At 41.3% G+C, this 20,638-nt stretch overlaps 2 protein-coding genes across 4 annotated transcripts in view; one reads left to right on the forward strand and one right to left on the reverse strand.

Moving 5' to 3' along the window:
• Tespa1 (thymocyte expressed, positive selection associated 1) overlaps positions 1-1,759 on the forward strand; it is a 32,798-nt gene extending 31,039 nt beyond the window's left edge. For 2 of the 3 annotated variants that reach the window (XM_075954527.1, XM_075954526.1), the window contains one exon: positions 642-1,759. In XM_075954527.1, the coding sequence (XP_075810642.1) occupies positions 642-673 (32 nt within the window). In that variant the 3' untranslated portion in view covers positions 674-1,759. The remainder of the gene's footprint in view (positions 1-641) is intronic. The other variant, XM_075954528.1, reaches the window with a different exon arrangement.
• Positions 1,760-11,611: 9,852 nt separating this feature from the next.
• LOC142838889 (lysozyme C-1-like) lies at positions 11,612-18,050 on the reverse strand. The gene is made up of 4 exons (XM_075954574.1): positions 17,892-18,050; positions 16,096-16,260; positions 12,926-13,004; positions 11,612-12,458 (listed from the first exon to the last, which is right to left on the reverse strand). The coding sequence occupies exons 1-4, from the start codon at positions 18,025-18,027 to the stop codon at positions 12,392-12,394; spliced, it is 447 nt and encodes a 148-aa protein (XP_075810689.1). The 5' UTR covers positions 18,028-18,050; the 3' UTR covers positions 11,612-12,391.
• Positions 18,051-20,638: the final 2,588 nt, after the last annotated feature.

Here is a 20,638-nt window from a genome sequence, read left to right on the forward strand (position 1 = left end):
CCTCCAGACAATGAGAGACAGCCAAGTCCTCCCTCTGGCTGGAGGGACATCTACCTAGATTTTGCTGTCTCATCTTCACTCGATTCCCTCAAACTTGAGCCAGGCTTTTCTCTGTCCCACAGGCCTCAAGGTACAGGCCCTGAGATTTTTGGCCCAACATTCCCTCAGTGCTAAGGATATTGAACATTTCTTTAAATATGAGACATTTTTCTTAAAGAAACATTCATTGGTGGTTGAATACATGAATGATTAGATTCAACTCATAGTGCAGTATTAAGGGTAGTTTCATGAATTTATTGATCAGTGTTCAGTAATTTACAAACAGGGATAAATATAAATATAAATTTTGCAGAATATCAGAGCCATAAAAAGCATACTTCAAGTATAAACATAAGAGCTTTTAAATATTAAAGAATAAGTGGCTAACTCTTCTTGGAATCTTTCCTTGTTGTAAAAATAACAGAAACTTTAAGTCACATGACTATTGTAGCTGCTGTTGCTATTGCTGATAAATTTAAATATTACTTATGGCAGTGAGAAACGAATCCACAGGTAAAATATAAAGAGTACTTCCAACCTTCCGTTACTAAGCTTATCTCAAAATAGATACATATTACATTTCTTTTGAATTACCATCACAGGTTCTCTCGACCACCAACTCAGCATGATCTGACAACAGTGGCTTCACGGAAGAGCCAAACTACCACCTCATCCCGCAGTTAAGTTGCACCATCCTCAGCAACCAGCTCCTGATCTTTCCCAAGCCTCTTACACTAGGATGAAGACCGGACAGAGAGAATTAGACAGTACATCCTGATGCTGGTGTAATTGGATGCAGAGAGAAAGACTTCCAAGTAACATTATTTCTGTATGGGCTGTTTTTTTTCTCCTTGGTGGATGCTACTCACATGATAGGGATATGGGCAAGCTGAACAAAGACTTGCTTTTCTAAGCTTTGACACTCACAAAGACAGAAGACATATGAGTGGTCATCTCCAGGGACAGGGATTATTCCTCAACGCTGTTAAAAGGCCAAAGCTACAGGAAAGAGAGATTCTAACTTCATGTTCAAAAACTTTGTGTGCTTTCCTCTGGACCTCGGCTCATCCTTAAGTATTAATTAAATTCCTGCTGACCTTGCACAACATCAGAGTTTTAACTTCTTTTCGACGATTTTTCTAAAGATATATATCTTTGGAACATTTTCCTTAAACACACTTCCTCTCTATTCCAAATTTCTGTGCCCTCCTAGAAAAAAACAGATGACTTAGCCTCAGGGTCCTTTATTTTGTATTATGTAAAAGACAAACAGAGAGAGAGACAGAGAGACAGAGATAAAAGCAAAATTTCCTGCTGGCAGAGAACAATTCAAATAAAAATAACTTCTAAATTGTATCAGTTTTGTTGTTGGTAGTTGTTGAGTTTTGTGTTTTTAAGACAGGGATGAATTCAAGATTTGTTCCGTTGTATAAAATGGGAGGAAACGGCTCACACTCACACAGTCTCGTTCTGAGATTTCAGGAGATAGGATCGCAATTTCAGACGAAGTAAGAGCCAGTGGCTGGCTGTTTTGCTTTTAGGATCTTCAGGCAGTATTTATTTATTGAAATACAATTGAAATGCCATTACACCTAAGTACTGGGTATATAGGAATTTGCCGCCACACTGGGTTTGTGATGTGTTTGCAGAGGTAGTTAACAGCTGTGCATGTCTTTGGCTGGGGGGGGGGGGGGCAGGGGATATTTTGTCAGAAAGCACCATGTAAAACTACAGTGTTCTGTTAAGTGGTCTAGAATACCCTAGCACTTTCTTCAAACTAGAACATTTGTTCAATAATAAAAAAATATATGTTTCCATAAGTAGATCGCTTCATTGTTTAATAAATTGAAAAAGAATACAGAAAAGAAAAGGGAATTTTTTTAAACATTTTGAAGAAAATCATGATCTTGAGGGCTAGAAAAGATAAACTATACCAAGTAAGAACAGAAATAAGTCAAACACAGGGGCAGACACAGACTACGTGTGGTTATCTAGTGACAGAAAATTTCTTTTGTATCCCAAACTAAATTGTAAGTTGAGGAATAGATGAAGAGGGAGAGAAAAGAATTAATTTATTAGCCTCTATGGGTGAAACCAATTTGAAAAAAGATTCCGTGTTTACTTTATTACCCAAATCCTTACTTTAAAAATCTTTACCCAGTCAATCACACCCTGGGCACCATAGTATCGTAATTATCTGGAAAACCTAGATGCAATAAGCACCTCTCACTATGGACTACTAACCACCTCAATTTTTGCCCTGTTTTGTGTTATACATCTTGCTCAGTTATAATCACTTTAGGTCGATGTCAGTAATATATGATTTTTCTTTCCATAGATGTATTTGACCCTAAATCAAGCAGATACATTTCCAACTGCTATGTATTACTGCTGGCAGTTTCAGAACACACCTGGTCTTGTAGATAACACCTAAAATGGTAAAAACAAAACAAAGCAACCCTTTCTTTAAGGGATCCTTCAGTCTTCAAATTTTTGGTTCAATACTAGGTAGTAAGAGGTGGCACCAATGGGCTGAGAGTTTTTACCTAAGTAAATGAGAAGTAAGCAACTTCCAAAACTCTAGAAACGGCAGAGATATCTCGCTGCCTGGACAGTCATCCAAAGTCCCTCTGTACCGTTGGGGCATCCATCTTCAGCCTACAGGCCCATAGCATCCAGCAGACATTTCCATGAAGCAGGAAAATTCAAAGACAGCTCAGTCACTTTCTTTGGTGTCCTGCGGAATGTCTCGCAGACTCTTTCATGAAGCAGGAACCCCGAAAGATCATCTCACCTTTAGGCAAGTTCAGCAGTCCTCTCTCTGCGGGTTCATTATGTCCAGTTTATGCATCAGTCCAGGCAAGAGCAATTTCTTGCCCAAATGGCTATCAAACTCCATAAGGAGCCTCTTCAATGCCCATCTTCTTCTTGAAGTAGATTGGTGCTGCCAGGAGCAGATATGTCTCATTGTCATGAAAAGCCATGGCTACTTTATTCCTGACCCCAAGTGAGTCTACAAATGATCCATAGCCGGGAGTTTGCACCGGCAGCAGGGCCCAGGAAGCCTCATTCTAAAATGGCATGGCTTTTTTTTTTTTGGCTGCTGAGTCAGGATATTGTCTCTGCGGCACGCCACCCACAAACAGCAAAAAGCTGTGTTAAGCTCTCTCTCTCTCTCTCTCTCTCTCTCCTTTTTAAGCCCTCTCAGGTTTTACATGGAGTTAGTAGACCACGTTGGGCAGCCACTCTGTTGTAATGAGGAGCGGCGGGCTGCATCCCCACCACCCAACTAGTTTGTACCCGAAATAACCACACCAAATTGTATTAATTAAATTACTACCTGGACCATTATTTCTAGCCTCTTATTGGCTAACTCTCCCATATTAGTTTAACTCATTTCTAATAATGTGTATTGCCTCTTGACTGTGTCTTACCAGCATTAGTCTAATCAGGGTCCGTCTCAAGCAGGAGAATCATGGCGGCTGCCACACTGCCTTCTTCCTTTAAGCATTCTGTTCTGTCTACTCCACCCACCTAATTTTCTGCCCTATTAAAAGGCCAAGGCAGTCTCTTTATTTAACCAATGAAAGTAACACATAGACAGAAGACCCTCCTACACCAGTTTTTATGCCAATAGCCGACTATTTTCATTACTGTAGTTCTGTAATAGAGTTTGAAATCAGGGATTGTGGTGCCTCCAGAAGTTCCTGTATTATAGAGAACTGTTTTGACTATCCTGGGTTTTTTGTTCTTCCATATGAAGTTGAGTACTGTTATTTCAAGGTCTGTAAAGAATTTTGCCAGGATTTCAATGGGCGTTGCATTGAATCTGTAGATTGTTTTTGGTAAGATTGTCATTTTCATATGTTAATTGTACCTACCCCAGAAAATGGGGAGCCTTTCCATTTTCTGGTGTCTTCTTCAATTTCTTTCTTCAGAGATTTCAAGTTCTTTTTTTTTCTTTTTTCTTTTATAAATTTATTTATTTATTAAAGATTTCTGTCTCTTCCCCGCCAACGCCTCCCGTTTCCCTCCCCCTCCCCCAATTAAGTCCCCCCGCCCAGCCCGAAAAGCAATCAGGGTTCCCTGTCCTGTGGGAGGTCCAAGGAACCCCCACCTCCATCCAGGTCTAGTAAGTTGAGCATCCAAACTGCCTAGGCTCCCACAAAGCCAGTGCATGCAGTAGGATCAGAAACCCATTGCCATTGTTCTTGAGTTCTCATTAGTCCTCATTGTCCGCTATGTTCAGAGAGTCCGGTTTTATCCCAGGCTTTTCCAGACCCAGGCCAGCTGGCCTTGGTGAGTTCCCAGTAGAACATCCCCATTGTCTCAGTGTGTGGGTGCGGTCCTGAGTTCCTTGCTCATGCTCTCTCTCCTTCTGCTCCTGATTTGGACCTTGAGATTTCAGTCCGGTGCTCCAATGTGGGTCTCTGTCTCTGTCTCCTTTCATCGCCTGATGAAGGTTAATATTCAGGAGGATGCCTATATGTTTTTCTTTGGGTTCTCCTTATTTAGCTTCTCTAGTATCACTAATTATAGGCTCAATGTCCTTGGTTTATGGCTAGAAACCAAATATGAGTGAGTACATCCCATGTTGCTCTTTTTGGGTCTGGCTTACCTCATTCAGGATAGTGTTTTCTATTTCCATCCATTTGCATGCAAAATTCAAGAAGTCCTTGTTTTTTATTGAGAGATTTAAAGTTCTTGTCATACAGGTCTTTCACTTGTTTGGTTAGAGTCACTCTGAGATATTTTGTACTATTTGTGGCTATTGGAAGGGTGTTGATTCTCTGATTCCTTTCTCAGCCCATGTAGCATCTTTATAAAGGTGGGTTGCTCATATTTTTGAGTTAATCTTGTATCCTGCTACATTACTGAAGGTATTTATGAGTTAGAGGGGTTCCCTGATAGAACTTTTGGGGTCACTTATAAAAACTATCATATCATCAGCAAATAGGTCAACTATTTCTTTTCCAATTCTCATCCACTTGACCTTATTTTGTTGTCTTCTTGCTCTAGCTAGAACATCAAGAACTATACTGAATAGATATGAAAAGAGTGGGCAGCCTTGTCTTGTTCCCGATTTCAGTGGGATTGTTTGAGTTTCTCTCCATTTAGTTTGATGTTGGCTGTTGGTTTGCTGTATATTGCCTTTATTATGGTTAGGTATGTTCCTTGTATCCCTGCTCTCTCCATGACCTTTATAATGAAGGAGTATTGGATTTTGTCAAAGACTTTTTCAGCATCTAATGAAATGATTTTTTTTCTTTCAGCTTTTTATATGGTGGATTACATTGACAGATATTTTATATGTTGAACCATTCCTGCATCTCTGGGATAAAGCTGATGTGGTCAAGATGGATGATTTTTCTGATGTGTTCTTAGATTCAGTTTGCTAGTATTTCGACATCAATGTTCCATGAGTACGACTGGCCTGTAAATCTCTTTCTTAGTAGTATCTTTGTGTGATTTAGGTTTCAAGATAACTGTAGCCTCATGTAAAGAGTTTGGTAATGTTCCTCCTGTTTCTATTATGTGGAACAATTTGAGAATTATTTGGTATTAGTTCGTTTTTGAAAATCTTGTAAAATTCTGCACTGAAATCATCTGGTCCTGGGATTTTTTTTTTTTTTGGTTGGGAGACTTTTGATAACTGTTTCTATTTCTTTAGTGGCTATAGGTCTATTTAATTAGCTTGTCTGGTCTTGATTTAATTTTTGTAAGTGATATTTATCTAGAAAATTGTCCATTTTATTTAAGTTTTCCAATTTTGTGGATTACAGGTTTTTACTTGATAATTCTCTGGATTTCCTCTATGTCTGTTGTTATATCTTCCTTTTCATGTTTGATTTTGTTAATTTGGATATTCTCTCTGCCTTTTGGTTAGTTTGGATAAAATCTATTTTGTTGATTTTCTCAAAGACCAACTCTTTGTCTCATTGATTGTTTGTATTGTGCTTTGTTTGTATTTTATTGATTTCAGCTTTCAATTTGATCATTTTCTGCCATCTATTTCTCCTGGGTGAGTTTGCTTCTTTTTTGTTCTAGAGTTTTGTTCTGTTAACTCACTAGTGTGGGATTTCTTTCAGTGTCTTTATGTAGTCATTTGGTGCTATGAACATTCCTTTTAACACTGCTTTTATTAAGTGCCATAAGTTTGAGTATGCTGTACAGTCATTTTCATTGAATTTTAGGAAGCCTTTAATTTCTTTCTATTTCATCCTTGGCCCACCCATTGGTGACTCATTGTTCAATTTCCATGTTTGTGGGCTTTCTGGAATTAGTTTTGTTGATGAAGTCTAACTTAAAGCCTTGGTGATCTACGAAAGTACATGAGGTTATTTCAATGTTCTTGCTTCTGTTGAGGTTTGCTTTGTTACTGGGTATGAGAAGGTTCCATGAGGTGCTAAGAAGAAGGTATTCTTTTATGTTTGCATGGAATGCTGTATCAATGTCTGTTAAGACCATTTGAGTCAAAACATCTGTTAGTTCCCTATTTGTAAGCTACTTTTCTGTCTGACAGACCTGTCCAGTGGTGAGAAAGGAGTGTTGAAGTCTCCCACTATTAGTGTGTGGGTTTTGATGTGTGATTTAAGCTTTAGTAATGTTTCTTTTCCATATGTGAGTGACTTTATATTTGGGGCATAGATGTTCAGAATTGAGATTTCCTCTTGATGGATTTTTCCTGTGACTAATATGAAATGTCTTTCTTTGTCTCTTTTGATTGATTTTAGTTTGAAGTCTATTTTGTTAGATATTAGGATAGCTACACCAGCTTGTTTCTTAGGTTCATTTGATCAGGAAATGTTTACTCAACCCTGTACTCTGAGGCAATGTCTGTCTTTGAGGTTGAGGTGTGTTTCTTGTATGCAGCAGAAGGACGGATTCTGGTTTCATATCCAATCTGTTAGCCTGTGTCTTTTTATAGGTGAGTTGAGTCCATTTATATGAAAGGATATTAATTAATGTGTGCTAGTTGCCCTGGCGATTTTAAATTGCAATGACCATACTTTGCCAGCAGGTATCGCACCGCCAAAGCAGGTCCAGGGACAGTGTAGATCCGGTCTGACTCATCCCAAGGTTGTTGCCTGACTTGTGAATTCTGAGTAAAACTCAAACAAACCAAACCGAAGGGATTTTCGGATCTTCGTTAGAGAGAAAGGAAAAGTGAGGCTGCATGTTCAGCAGTTGCTAAAAGGCTGCGAGTTGCTGGTAGTCCGGCACAGCAGGGCGGCCGTGCAGCTGGCGCAGGCAGCTGGAGCTCAGGCTATGGAGGTGCATGCAGCTCAGTGTCGTGCCAAGCTGAGGCGACCCAGCATAACCTTGTGATTCGCTGGTGCCCGCAGGCTCTGGAACCCATGCAAGAGGCCGGAGCGTAACGGGCACTGGAGCCCTGGAACCCAGGCCGGAGCAGGACAACCTGCTCAGTGCACAGAGTGTACAAGCTTCTAGGGCGAGCTCCAGCTGCCTCTTAATGCGGCAGGGAGCCAGGAACCAGCAAAGGGTTCATTTGACCTAGTGAACTCGCCGCGGTTGGTGGGGTTTGCTCAGTGGGCAAGGGACGCGGAGAACTGGGAGAACTACTTTTCTCTCTATCCCAGGTTGCTTTTCGGGGGCCGGACTTTCTCACCTGAGCTGGGGAGCTTGGAAGTGCAGCGGGGCTGGGCAGGTGTGGCAAAGAAAGCAGGCAGGGGTAGGAGGTTTAGGAGTTATTAAGTTAGCTCATGTGGGGCAGTTTGCCCCAGTAAGGACGTTTGTGTTCTGGTCACATTGGGTGCTAGATAAAAGAGAAGTCATTCAAGAGTTACAAGTTGTCTTTATTGTGGGGATACAAAGGGAAATACAGACGCACAGAATACAGGACAAGGTGGAAGCCGCCATATCCTGCTGTTCTGTCCCTCGGGAGATGTGAACAACTGCTTCTGCTCGTACCTCCCAAGTGAGAGACACCCATTCTCTTCCTTATAAGAAATCACATCTGCACACAAAAGACACATCTAAGGCTGGTACCCAAAAAGCTATCGATGGAGAAGATTTCCCACAACACATTACTCTCAGTTCTAGGGTCTTCCAGTTGGACTGGGATGTTGTGAGGATTCCTCTTCCTCCTCACCTTGTGCACATAGGATGCGGGTGCTTGGGCCAGAGGCTGGGATCTGTACTCCTGTATTAGCAGACAATATACACAAGTGTCCAAGTAGCATGGTGAAGAGTATTCTAGAGTAATTGGATCAGCATGTGGATTAGAGAGGGGCCTCCAGATATAAGAATCAAAATGCTTACTAAAGAATCAGCCATAGGTATAAGCCAGGAGATCCATGAAAAGTTGTGAAGCCTCCTATCCCGTGATGCTAATGCCTGCGGTCTGATTCTGATTCTTAAAGCACAGGCAGTTATCTTTTTTGACTCTGTCACCTGACTGGACTGGCACGCCTATTCCCATCCCCTTGGTGAAAAATACAGCATCTAAAGTGTTTATCTAGCAGCTACTGACCTAGGCAAGCCCTGTGCCCAGATTTTGAATTGAGGGAAGAAGTAGGCACACATCATACTTGTCCTCACAGCAGTTATAGGAAGTCCATCATGCTGACCGGAACACAATTCATGGTGTGGTGAGCTCTACAGAAAAAGTGACAGTGGTTATGGGAGACAAGCATAGTGACAATCCTGTGAGGGTCCCACCCAAGCCTTAGAGTATACATTGGAGTTAGCCAATTTACAGACGTTGAGAGAATGAGGCAGGACGGAAAGAAAAGCAGTGAGGTGAGGTCTAGAAGCAAGAGGAGGCTGAGGAAGATTTGAGATATGAGATGGGGGATAATAGGATGGATTAAAGGGACGAATACAGGGAACATATGAAAGTCCTAACATTTACAAGTTTCCCAAGGAGACAGGTGTTCTAAGATACATGGCTTTGCTCTCAGAAACGAGGCCATAACTCAAAGAGGGGGGTGGGCATTAGGGCTGTGCCTGCTTGCAGAGGCAGAGATAAAGATGGAATATTTACTTTACATTGTACTTACAGCTAAAGAGAGATAGAGATCTAAGCTGCAGGGAAGGGTTACAGAGGCCACATTAAGAGCAGATAGTACAAGAGGTTTATTGGGGGAGGGAAGACTCAAAGAGTGAAATGGCATGTGGATAGGGGACATGAGAGATGCAGACAGATAGATAGACAGAGAGAACAGGGAAAGATAGGAGGGAAAAACACAGAAGCGGTATGAGACACAACTCTGCCTAGCAGCCACTTTTAAAGAATGCACTTGTCGCATAGCTGACAGAGGAAAAGCACCTGGAGACAAGTGATGATGTAACTGCTCTGGCGGGAGAGGCAGGCTGCTGCCCAGGTGGAAACTAACAGTCCTGTAGAGTCATGTGTTTGAATGTGTCTCCTAAAGGCAGTGGTACCATTAGGAGGTGTGTCCTTGTTGGAAGAGTGTGTCGCTATGGGGATAGATTTAGAGGTCTCCTATGCTCAAGCTACACCCAGTGTGGAAACGTTTACTTCCTGTTGCCTGTGGATCAAGACGTAGAACTCTCAGCTCCTTCTCCAGCACCATGACTGTCTGCATGCCACCATGTCCAGCCATGATGATCATAGAATAAACCTCTAGAACTGTAAGCCAGCCCAAATTAAGTTTTTTTTTCTGTATAGGAGGATCCCAGGTCATGATGTCAGCAATAGAAGACTGACTGAGACAGGAGGTGAGAATATAGCCGATGATCATGTACAGATCTTTCACACTCACATCCTGTACGAGTGGGAACAGAAGATGAACTTGTTGGGAAACTTTGTCTGGTTTGTGGATGACAGGTCCCTGGGTTATTAGGTACCATGAGAGATGTGATGCAGCAAAGAGGGCAAACAGTTTAGAGAATGGAGTGAGCTGGAATTCCAAATGCATGTGGAGACATCACCTTTAACACGTGGAGACATCACCTTTAACAGGAGCCAAAGCTCTTCAATCAAGCCAGAAAGAAAATAGCAGCAGCCCACCAATGGTTTTGGTAACTTGGAAGGGAGAACTTTGTACGACATTGCTTCTTTGCTTTCAGTGTATGAGGCCCTGGGTTTCTTTAAACTTACTTAGCCTTTCACAGCTTTACGCACATACACAATGCACTTTGTTCTTGTTCCTCCCCAAATTCTTCTCCTATCCCCTTCCTCTTCCCACTGAGCTCCTTCCCATCAAGCCCTCTTCTCACTTAAGGACTTTTGTGTATGTGGGCCTTCAGCATAAGTACTTGCATTTCCTTGGGTGAGTGTTGATCTCTTGAGCAAGGGAGATTACCAGTGACTAAACCCCTGAGGGATGGAACTCCTCTCTCCCTCTCACCCTCAACAACCATTAACTGCTGATAGCTCCTCTGGGAGGGGTGGAGCCTCATACACTCCTCCCTCAGCCAGGCTGAAATGCTAATGGGACTAGCAGAAAGCCATTGCTGCTGAGAATGTCTGTGTCTAACAGCCATATTATATGCCTACTACAGCATTTCATAGCAAACCTTCAATCCTCTTTATAGTACAAACACTTCAAATGATTTGGAAAAACAAAGTATTTCATAGAATATAGTATGGTTTGGAGTTAGACGCATATGGCTATTAACTGAATGGCTATTAAAGCCTTGGATAAGCTTAAAACAAGGACAAAGTAAAAGATAAGAGTCTAAAGAGTTGCCATAAACAGTTTGTTAAAGGATGAAATGATATACTACTATATGTAACTGCAACAAGGTAACAAATTTTCCTTCTTAACACTTAAACCATTATCTTGAGGGTCCCACACAACAATCTGCACTGGCTATGACTTGAGTGGTGGCATTTTCAGGGAAGATGAAAGACAAAAGTGAGGGACAAAAGGGACGGCCACAGAATTTGCTCAGATCTAGCCAGCTTTATTCTGTTAGACCGAGGGGAAATTACTGAGAAAGAATTTCCTGAGAGTGCATGTAAGATGTCTGCTCTTGCAGAGGACCCAGGTTCCTTCTGAACACAGCACAGTTTACACTCATCTGTTCCTCGTTCTGGTGCCCTCTTCTGGCTCTTAAGGGCACTGATGCATGGGGTGCATAAATGTGGAGGGAAGACATCCATACACATAGAACAAAATGCAAAAAAAAAAAATCTGTAGCTTTTGAAGCCAAAAATAAAGAATTTAAAAATAAACTATGATGTTACTCATGCACTTTAAAATGCCTCAAAAATGCCGGAACAGCACACAGGGATCTGTCTGTCACTGTAGCAATGTCTTCATGTCTGCATGACTGGAGGATGTCATGTTGTGGAAATAACTGTGTCAAGGGTCCATTAGGGACAAAGGACCTTGGTCTGTTTACTTTTGAATATTACACCAGCAATATTCAGCAGGTTGCATGTGGATGGGAGTGTAGACACAGGATATGTGTAGATGAGGATGTAGCCAATGGCTATGTGTAGGTTAGCATGTAGGTTCTGCCTAAATGTAGGTGAGTATGTATGCCGTATTAAGAATACCTAGTTGATTTTTCCAAAAGATAAACAATTTTCACCCAGAGACCACATATAAGAGTAAGCACACACAAGATTTGCATCAAAAATCATTTAATGGTATTTGAAGTTTTTCACAATGCACTTAGATTTGCTGACACAAGCTCATCTGTCTCAGTTAGATAATATGCACGAAGCTACTTGAAGAAAGTCAAGGGCTAACACAGTCACCCATCTCTCTGGAATACCTCATGATCAGCACGTGAGGATTCTCCTAAGGATTAAAGCAGCCTGACTATGAGCTAAGAATTTGTATTTTAAGTGGTATAAATGGGACAGTTCTCTACTTTTTGAAAAGGTCACACATTTCATGACAGCAAGTTTCTAAGCTGAGGCTGTCTCAGTTCTACGCACTCTGACTTCTGTTCCCTTAAAACCAAACGTGCCCCACACAGCGGTGTTCTAACTGACTACGTGCTGAAGCCACACACAAGGCCTTGCAGCTCATGCAGCCGCCATTTTACCCAATATCGAATTATCTCCTTAAGAATTTGTTGTCTGTGTATCCAACAATGGAGATTAATTATGATGGAACATAATGTAAATGATGTCATAGGTGAAGAATTTACAGATGTGTACGATGATAAAGTGTTTGACCAGTGTGACCAGCATCTGCTCCATCAACTAACCAAAAGATGGAGGTTTTCCTTAAAGCAATGAGCACATAAGGTAGCAGTCAGCCACTTAGGAAACAGGCTCCATTTTGCTCCTGTTCCTGGTTTAACCTGATTGTTTGAAGGGGAAACCAAGAAAGTGTGACCTTTCCCATAACTACTTCTAGAGCGAGAAAGAGACAGGATGAGCTGAAGTGGAAACGCACAGCGGTTAGACTCCACAGTCCTTGACGTACTTGGAGAGATCTTGGTTTTGACAGTGGGTTCTCCATGCCACCCTGTGGAGAAAAGGAGACAGGGGAAAGATGGTTAAATGCTTCTCCTCTGTCACACAGATACTCTAACCTTGGGGAGAAACAGTGTACCAGTGACACTAATGGTGATTGTTTCTGGGCCAGCATCTAGTGTGAAACACAGCTACAGCTGCAGGCAGAAACAGCTACTGAAGATGGAGCTGTGTCTGCAGGGCAGTTTATTCCTCCTGAACCTAAGCAGAGCACAGGATGATCAATGTCAATGTGATGTCTCAGGAACAGAACAGTAAGTAGCTCACTCTATGGAGTGTTAAGAAGAAAGTATTCATGTATATAGGATTCTCAGAATTCAGAGAAATCCCCTAAAACTAATGATGTAGAGACAGGTCCCAGCTGTGCCTGCAGTGCTCAGAATGACACTTGGGCCTCATTAAGGCTCACTGCATAGATCAACAGAACCCACAGTTTCCCCTTTCAAAGTTCCCACATACCATGCTTTAACACCTTGTGGGTCACTCACAACCCTCTTTGCACACTTGATGGCTTGAGTGATGTCATCCTGGAGCAAAGCTGAAAGACAGGGGTGGGGAATGACAAGGACGGTTAGAGAAGCCATTTAGTTCAGATCCAGGCAGCTTTCTTCTGTGACACTGAGCAGTGAATACAAACAATGACATTACAGCTGTCCATTCATCTGTGATTATTGGAGAGAGTCCCTCTCGTTTCCATCCACTTGACGTGGTATAAGCCATTTTATTTCTCATTTCTCAAGACCCTGGGTGATAGAATAGACTTGAAAGTAGAGTGGTCTTAGAATTCCATCACTGATAAAAAGTAGAGAACAAAAAAAAAAGTAGAGAACATATTGAAGTAGTGAGGAGTTACTGGAGGTTCTATGACTGTCAGCTACCATGGGGGAAGTTCCTCTTCCTTCTCACACTGGAAATTAGAACATGCTAATAACAGTCACCTGGGTCTACCATTGGAAAATTCATCCTAAGAAAACACATACTGCACAGATGACTCAGTGACTAAGAGCCTCTTCCAGATGACTTAATTCCCAGCACCACATGGTGGCTCTTTAGTGTCTGTAATGCCTGTTCCCCAAGATAGAAAACCTCTTCTGACTTCCACAGGAACCAGGCACACAAGTGATACACAGTCCTATATGCAGGCAAAGCACCCACACACGTAAAGATAAATGAATACTTTATGAATGAAAACCATGCATAACCCTTGTGTGAATAAACCTCTTCCCAACAATTTATAACCAGTAAAATAAATGGAGTCAGGTGCTCTTAGACTCAAGATCTGAGGCTGTCAAGATAACTCAGACCAAAGACACTGGTTGAGCCCCAGGATCTTGAGTTCTATTCCCAGCAACCATATGGAGGCTCATAACCATCTATAATAAGATCCTCAGACATCTTTTGGAATGCAGGTAGAACACCGCAACTATAATAAATAAACAATTTTTTAAAAAAGTTTCTATACTTGTGTGGTGTTTTCAACAGAGAGAATATTGCTATTTAAACTTTATTCTCTTTTTAAAATGAGAATTCAGGTCAATATTTGTTACCATGAACATCTCTCGAAGCTATGCAAGTATAATTTGTGTAAAAATAGGAAATCTTTACATGTTTCTATGTGAGTACATATCTATGTTATATATCTCTACATATATAGAATAGATGTATAATCTAAGAGAGTATTTTCCAGAGGTTTCCAGGTATATGAACTCTCTAAGCAGTCAAACCAGGAGTAATATTCCTCTATCCCCGTAGATTCTAATCCCTTTCAATGACTGTAGATGAGTCTACAAAACACTTTTGCAGATAGGCTAAGGAGATGACAAAAATATTCCACCATCTGTTCTCTTGAAAATTTTAACAACCAAATTTAGCAGAGTAGGAATTAATAGTTCACTATTTAGTGCTTGGCTAAAATGTACCAAGTCTTGGGTTCACTTCCCACACTGGAAAAATAGAACGACATTGGCAGATTAAATTCATGCACAGAAATTGCATATTACTTCCACCATGGTATGAATTCAAGTTCTTCCATCCCAAGCCTCCATCCTGATATTAACCCTGTGTGCTCCGTTTCTTGTTGAAAACAAGTTTCTTCTTAAATACTTAAATCTATGTTATTTTATTTGATGAGATCCTAGGAGTGAATTGTTTGAATATGCAAACTAAAGTTTTAAAACTTAATTTGAAATTAGTAATTTGCTCTAAGATCTCTCAACATGAAGAGCACATCAATACATACCAAAGAAGCCAGTTGGACAAAATGTCAGGACTCCATAGTACCCTGTCATATGAGCTTTATTATAGTAATATCTTCATTTCTATATGCTACAAATCCTTATAATAAAATCCATTAGGTAAAAAGGACCATACAACAATATCTATAACTAGCCATAAATAAACTGTTAGAATGGATATCTTCAGAACAAAACACCAATAAGGCCACTTACAATTATTTGTTGCATATATATATATATGTATGTATATATATATATATATCCCAGAAACATTCATGTCATAAAATAACAATTTGTTGCAAATATTTACTTTTATTAATTTTAATTATGTGAATGAGTAAGTGCATGTGAGTATAAGTTTAATGAAACGTCAAGTTTTAATGATAACTATTTATTTTTAAATTTTCTACTATTTTAACATGTATGTCTCTGGTGGTATGTGCACCTGTGAACCTGTACATGTGTCTATTTATCTGTAGAATTCAGAGAACAGGTACAGGATCTGTTCCTTAGAAGCAGTCCCCATTGTTTCTGAGATAAGGTCTACCATTGGAACTGGCTTACAGATTAGGCTATGCTGGTTGGCAAGTGAGGTCCATGGATCTGCCTGTCTCAGACTCTGCTGGCCTGGTCTTACAAATGCATGAAACTCAGAAAAAAAAATAATGATTATCTTGAAATTTGCGGACAAATGGGTGGATCTGGAAAACATAATATTGAGTGAAGTAATCAAGACCCAGAAAGACAAATATATATACTTACTCATAAGGGACTTTTAGACATAAAGCAAAAAAAAAAAAAAACCCTACAATTCACAACCCCAGAGAACCTAGACAATAAAGAGGACCCTAAAAGAGACTTACGTGTATCTACATGTATCTAACAAGAAGTAGAAAAAGACAAGATCTGCTGAGTAAATTGGGAGCATTAGAATAATTGGAGAGGGGAGAGAGAGGGGGGAGAGGGAGGGACAGATTGGAGAAAATTAATAGCTCAATAAAATCTATTAAAAATGAAAATACAATGATTTTATTACAAAACAAAACAAATGCATTTCACCAAATTTTTATGTGGATGCTGAGGGTAAAACCTTGACTTATGGGACTCCTGTCTGAGCTGTCTTCCCAGGCAGTATTTGGTTTGTAATTCAGGGATTTTGAGGTGGAACCCAGGCCTTCTGAATGGTAGGCAGGGCATTCTATCAGCACACTATGCCCTGAGCCTACTGTCTTCCTTGGCTAATTTTGATGTGAATGACAATGACTTTCTCGCAGTCTAAACAGTCTGCCCAGGTTCCTGGTGTTCCTTCAGTGCTGTCTCCTGCACAGAATCTCTGCTCTTGCACCTAGGGCAGGTGAGCTGTTTGCTCTCTGAACTAATCCTGCCATGTCTTACCGCTGCAGGATATCCCACAGGCGTTCACTGCTTTCGGGGTTTTGCCATCATTGCACCAGTATCGGCTATTGATCTGAAATATTCCGTAGTCGGTGCTTTGGCCTCCAGAGTTGTAGTTTGTAGCCTTTGTGTTATAATTGCTCTCGTGTTGAGCCAAACACACCCCTAGAAAGAAAAGAATATTCATCAGTAAGCAGCGACACCAAATGATTTACACTGGATACCAAATTAGCTTCTTCTCTTGCTGTGTTTTACAAGTGATTTATTTATAACTACAAACATATGATTAAAATATAAAATATGATACTACAAGTTCAGATCAGGTCTGGCTGTGTTCCTCAGGGAAGTCCCTGGTCTCAATGATCCTCCTGCCTCTGCCTTTCAAGTAGGTGGAACTGCTGCCCCTGTCAGCAGGTGAAAATTTTCAAGTGCTCCAAACAAAATCTACTTGAAGACAAATCGATTTGCACTGAGAATAAATGGGATAAGGTCCTTTAAATATTCAAATATATGAAACAGACACAGTGGTACTCAATTATATTCCCAGCAGTGGTTAAGTAGAGGCTGTGAATCTTTATGGGTTTGAGACAGCCTGGTTTACACAGCAAGTTTCAGGCCAAACAATGCTATAGAATGAAACCATTCGCCCTGCTCTTCAAAATAAAATAGCTCTTTCTTCCACTGTTTCTCCCCCTTCCGTCTATCCTCAAAACCCCTCTGCCAGAAATAGACTCATCAAGAGCAATTAGGTAAATTTGATAAATTAATATCAAATACATATGCTAATAGATTTCCTATGAGAAAACTAAGGATTTCCTAAGATAATGCTATAATAACCAAAGTCAATTAGCACGTTAAATTAGAATTCTTTTTTCTTCTCTTTGGCACTAAGTATTCTACTTTTGTACAGAACATGCAATCTCCTGCCTCAGCGTCCCATTGCTTGAATTCCATGAGTGTGTAGCGCCACAAATGCTGGTGAGAACATTGAAAACAAAAATAGGAAAAGCTATTCTGCAATCCAATCAAATCATATGTTCATCAATCCACCCATACATCTACCGAACCATGTATCCAATCATTCATCCGTCCACCCATCCATTCATTCATCCAGTCATCCATCTGTCCACCAATTCATCTACACATGCTCTCTCGGTTTACTTGTTCATGGACAACTAGTTATTGAGTAGTAACTGCCTTAATCTAATCTGCAAACCACACTAGTTATAATGTGATCATGGGAGTAAGCCACAAACAACTTTTCTTCATCCATGTCCTCTACTGTGTAGGATGAAAGGCCATCTCAGAGTGAAGAAGCACACTAAATCATTGCATCCACAGTGTCCGACATCATTTCAGCAGCCTCTAGGGGAAATCGGACCCCTCTGTTCTGCAGAGGAAGTTCAAAAAGCTTGAAAACATTTCTCTAAAACTCTCCATACATAGTGAAAGACACGAAGACAAATGCCAGTCACTCCAGCTCTGAGAACTTCAGCTCTGAGTCCTCCCTTGCATTCTCAGCCTCCTGTGGACTTTCGAGTCTGAAGCAACCTGAAAACCCAGTGACGCTCTAAGAGCACCTCAGGTTCTATTGCCTTAGCCTGGCCCAGATGCCCCCTCCCATGCTCTCCTCACCCCAGTGTCTGTGATGATAAAGACAAATGCTGGTGTTTGCAATCAAACCAAGCCAAGCACACGGGAATCCTACAAGCTTATTGACTCTGGGTCCTGCTCCGCTCACTCATCGCTTTCTTATACCTGCTCTGTAGGGGTTGCTGGTGTAAGAAGAGACTTACAGTCTGCCAGGCTGACTCCCTTGTAGCCATCCATCCCATTTTGTTTCAGAAGTTTGGCTAACGCGCAGCGTGTATAGACCTTCGCGTCGACAGTGACAGAAAGCAAGAGCAACCCTAGGGCTAGGAGAGCCTTCATTTTGCCTGGGTATCAACTCAGCAGCTGCCTGGAGCAAACTGACACCAGTATTCAAGCATCTTTTAAGTCCCTTCATCCTCTAGTGGTTTGGGGGATCTTCCCTGTGAACTTCCAAGAAGGAAGTTCTTATTGATCCGTAAACTTGAAAATAATTTTTTATTATCTCCCAGTGTGTGAACAGAGATGTTCTGTCCTATAGACGATGATGAAATGAGACCGTGTAAAGACTTGGCTCACAGAGAGCCAGATTGCATTCCTCCTAAACAGGAAGCCCATATTATTTTATCTTGAATATGGCCAATATAAAGAGAAAAGCGGTTATGCTTTACTGCTTAAAATAAAGTGTGACTATTAAGTCATACGTCTTTTAAATTTTAATTGTTTTCTGTGTATTTACCATCTTGCATTGTCTTTTTCACTACAAACTATCTCGCATAGACCTTACCACATAAATAATCTCTTAGTATTTATGGTTATATGTCTTTGCTTAATCAGTTTCCTTTTTTAGACTTCTAGATTGTATTTTGTTGCAAACCAGTGTATTGGGTTTTTTTTTTCTGTGACAAGGTCTCACTGTGCAACACTCACTGGCTTGTAAATTGTTATTAGAGTAGACTGTACTTGAACTGTTCTGCCTACTGAGTGCTGGGGTTAAACATACGTGCTACCATGAACAGCAACCAGGTTTTTTTTTTCTTTTTTACATTTAAGTTACTTATCTAAGTCCTTTCTGAGCATAAGCAAAGGAAAAACCAATATACTGGTCATCTTTGATATAAGAAACAGTGTCTTTAAAGCCCTGGAAACTTTCTGTCCACGCCCTGAATAACAGTTTAATATAGAGCTGTGTGCATCGAGTCTTTTTGTCATATTTCCTTAGACCTCCAGCAACCAAACAATAACACAATTTTACAACATTGTGAGAGTGGAGCAGGATGGGAACAGAACTTCGCGCAGTGGGGTGCAGCAGCAAGATGTTGAGGAAGATGTGTAAGGCAATGCAGGCGTCTGGGGAGAAAATGCAGTTGGAGGAAACTGCACAGCAAACTGATGACCCGAACTACAGTAGGATTTAGACTCTTATCCTAGAGATAATAGGGAAATATTCATGAATATTTAACTGCAGTTTTGGGCAGTAGAATACTTACCTAGTTTGCACAAAACGTTGGAATGCCTTCTAAACCCCCATAAACCTAGGAATGATGCTGTAAGCCTATAATTTCAACATTCAAGACATGGAAGCAGGAGGACCAGAAGGTTCAAGGTTATCTTTGCGTAAGTATCCAGTTTGAAATCTGCTGCCCGAGACCCTGTGTCCCTCTGCCTTCTCAGTTCAAAACTGAGGCTGGTCTGATGGCTCAGCAGGTAAACTGCTTTCTGTGCAAACATGGAGGATCAAAGGTTATTACCCAGAACCCATGTACAATGCCGTGGGGCATGGTGCTCAGCCTGAAATCCCAGCACATGAGGTAGGGAGGCAGGGAATTCCTAGAGTAAGCTGGCCAGTGGAACAATCCAAAATGGTGAGCTCCTTGCTTAGTGAGAGACCCTGCCTCAAAGTGTAATGTGGAGAGCAACTGAGAAAGACACTGCGTGTCAGCCTTGGCCTCCACAATACTGCCTTTGTGAATGTGTGCGCACGGCCTAGGTTGTTGCATTAACATGGGTGAGTATTACTCACCTGAGCAAGGGCAATTACCAGTGGCTACACCACTGAGGAAGGCTACTCCTTCCCCCTCTGCCCAGCAACCATTTTCTGCTGATAGCTCTTCTGGGAGGAGTGAGGTCTCACATACCCCTCCCTCAGTGACTGGGTTCTGGGTCAAGATCTAGCATGAAACATGGGCTGTTTATAATCTAAGGCTTGGGGGTACCTCCCTCCCAGGATTACCACATGTTTGCCTCCCATAAATGCTTCCACCCTTCCTATAGAGGTCACCACAACATGAATTGTGTTCCAGTCAGCGTGATGAACTTCCCATAAGTGCTGTGAGGACAAGAAGGATGTTCTGTGCCTTTGTCCTCCCTCAACCCGGAGTCTGGGTAAAAGGCACGCCTAGCTCAGTGTAGCTGCTAGATAAATACTTTAGACTCTACATTACACACTAACAGGCTGGGAATAGTCGTGCCAGTCCAGTCAAGTATGAGAATCAAAAGATAACTGTGCTTTAAGAATCAGAATCAGACAACAGGCATCAGCGTCACTGGACAGGAGGCTTCAAAACTCTTAGTGGATCTCCTAGCTTATACCTATGGCTGTTCTTTTAATAAACGCTTTGATTCTTATATCTAAGTGTAAAGAGCTGCGTGGAGCTGCACCTTAAAGATGGCGCTGGCTTCCGCCCTCCACGATCCCAAAAGTGAGCGCTCTCTGACAAACAACTCCTTATTTGGCTAAGGCCGGACTCTTGCGATCATCACTCGATGATCTCAAGCTGTTTGCATATGCGTGGACCAATGGACGGTGCCCACGTGGCTATCCAGTGTTGGTAGCCCAGGCCTACTTAAGGGCTGGGAGAGGATTGCCCGGAGAGAGAAGAGAGAGAGATACAATTGTAAAAAAGATCCTGAATAAAACTTCTTGCAAGAAGAGCTCCGGTGTCGCGTCATC

This window comes from Microtus pennsylvanicus, chromosome 20 (assembly GCF_037038515.1).
Source record: "Microtus pennsylvanicus isolate mMicPen1 chromosome 20, mMicPen1.hap1, whole genome shotgun sequence".
Taxonomy (NCBI): Eukaryota; Metazoa; Chordata; class Mammalia; order Rodentia; family Cricetidae; genus Microtus; species Microtus pennsylvanicus.

What these genes read in the sequence shown, in the direction of transcription:
- LOC142838889 (XM_075954574.1), bottom strand. Translation starts at nt 18,027, where the DNA reads ATGAAGGCTCTCCTAGCCCTAGGGTTGCTCTTGCTTTCTGTCACTGTC. An exon ending in CTGTGGGATATCCTGCAGCG is followed by an intron (nt 13,005 to 16,095) that starts GTAAGACATGGC and finishes CCTGTCTTTCAG; the next exon opens with CTTTGCTCCAGGATGACATC. An exon ending in CCACAAGGTGTTAAAGCATG is followed by an intron (nt 12,459 to 12,925) that starts GTATGTGGGAAC and finishes TTTTCTCCACAG; the next exon opens with GGTGGCATGGAGAACCCACT.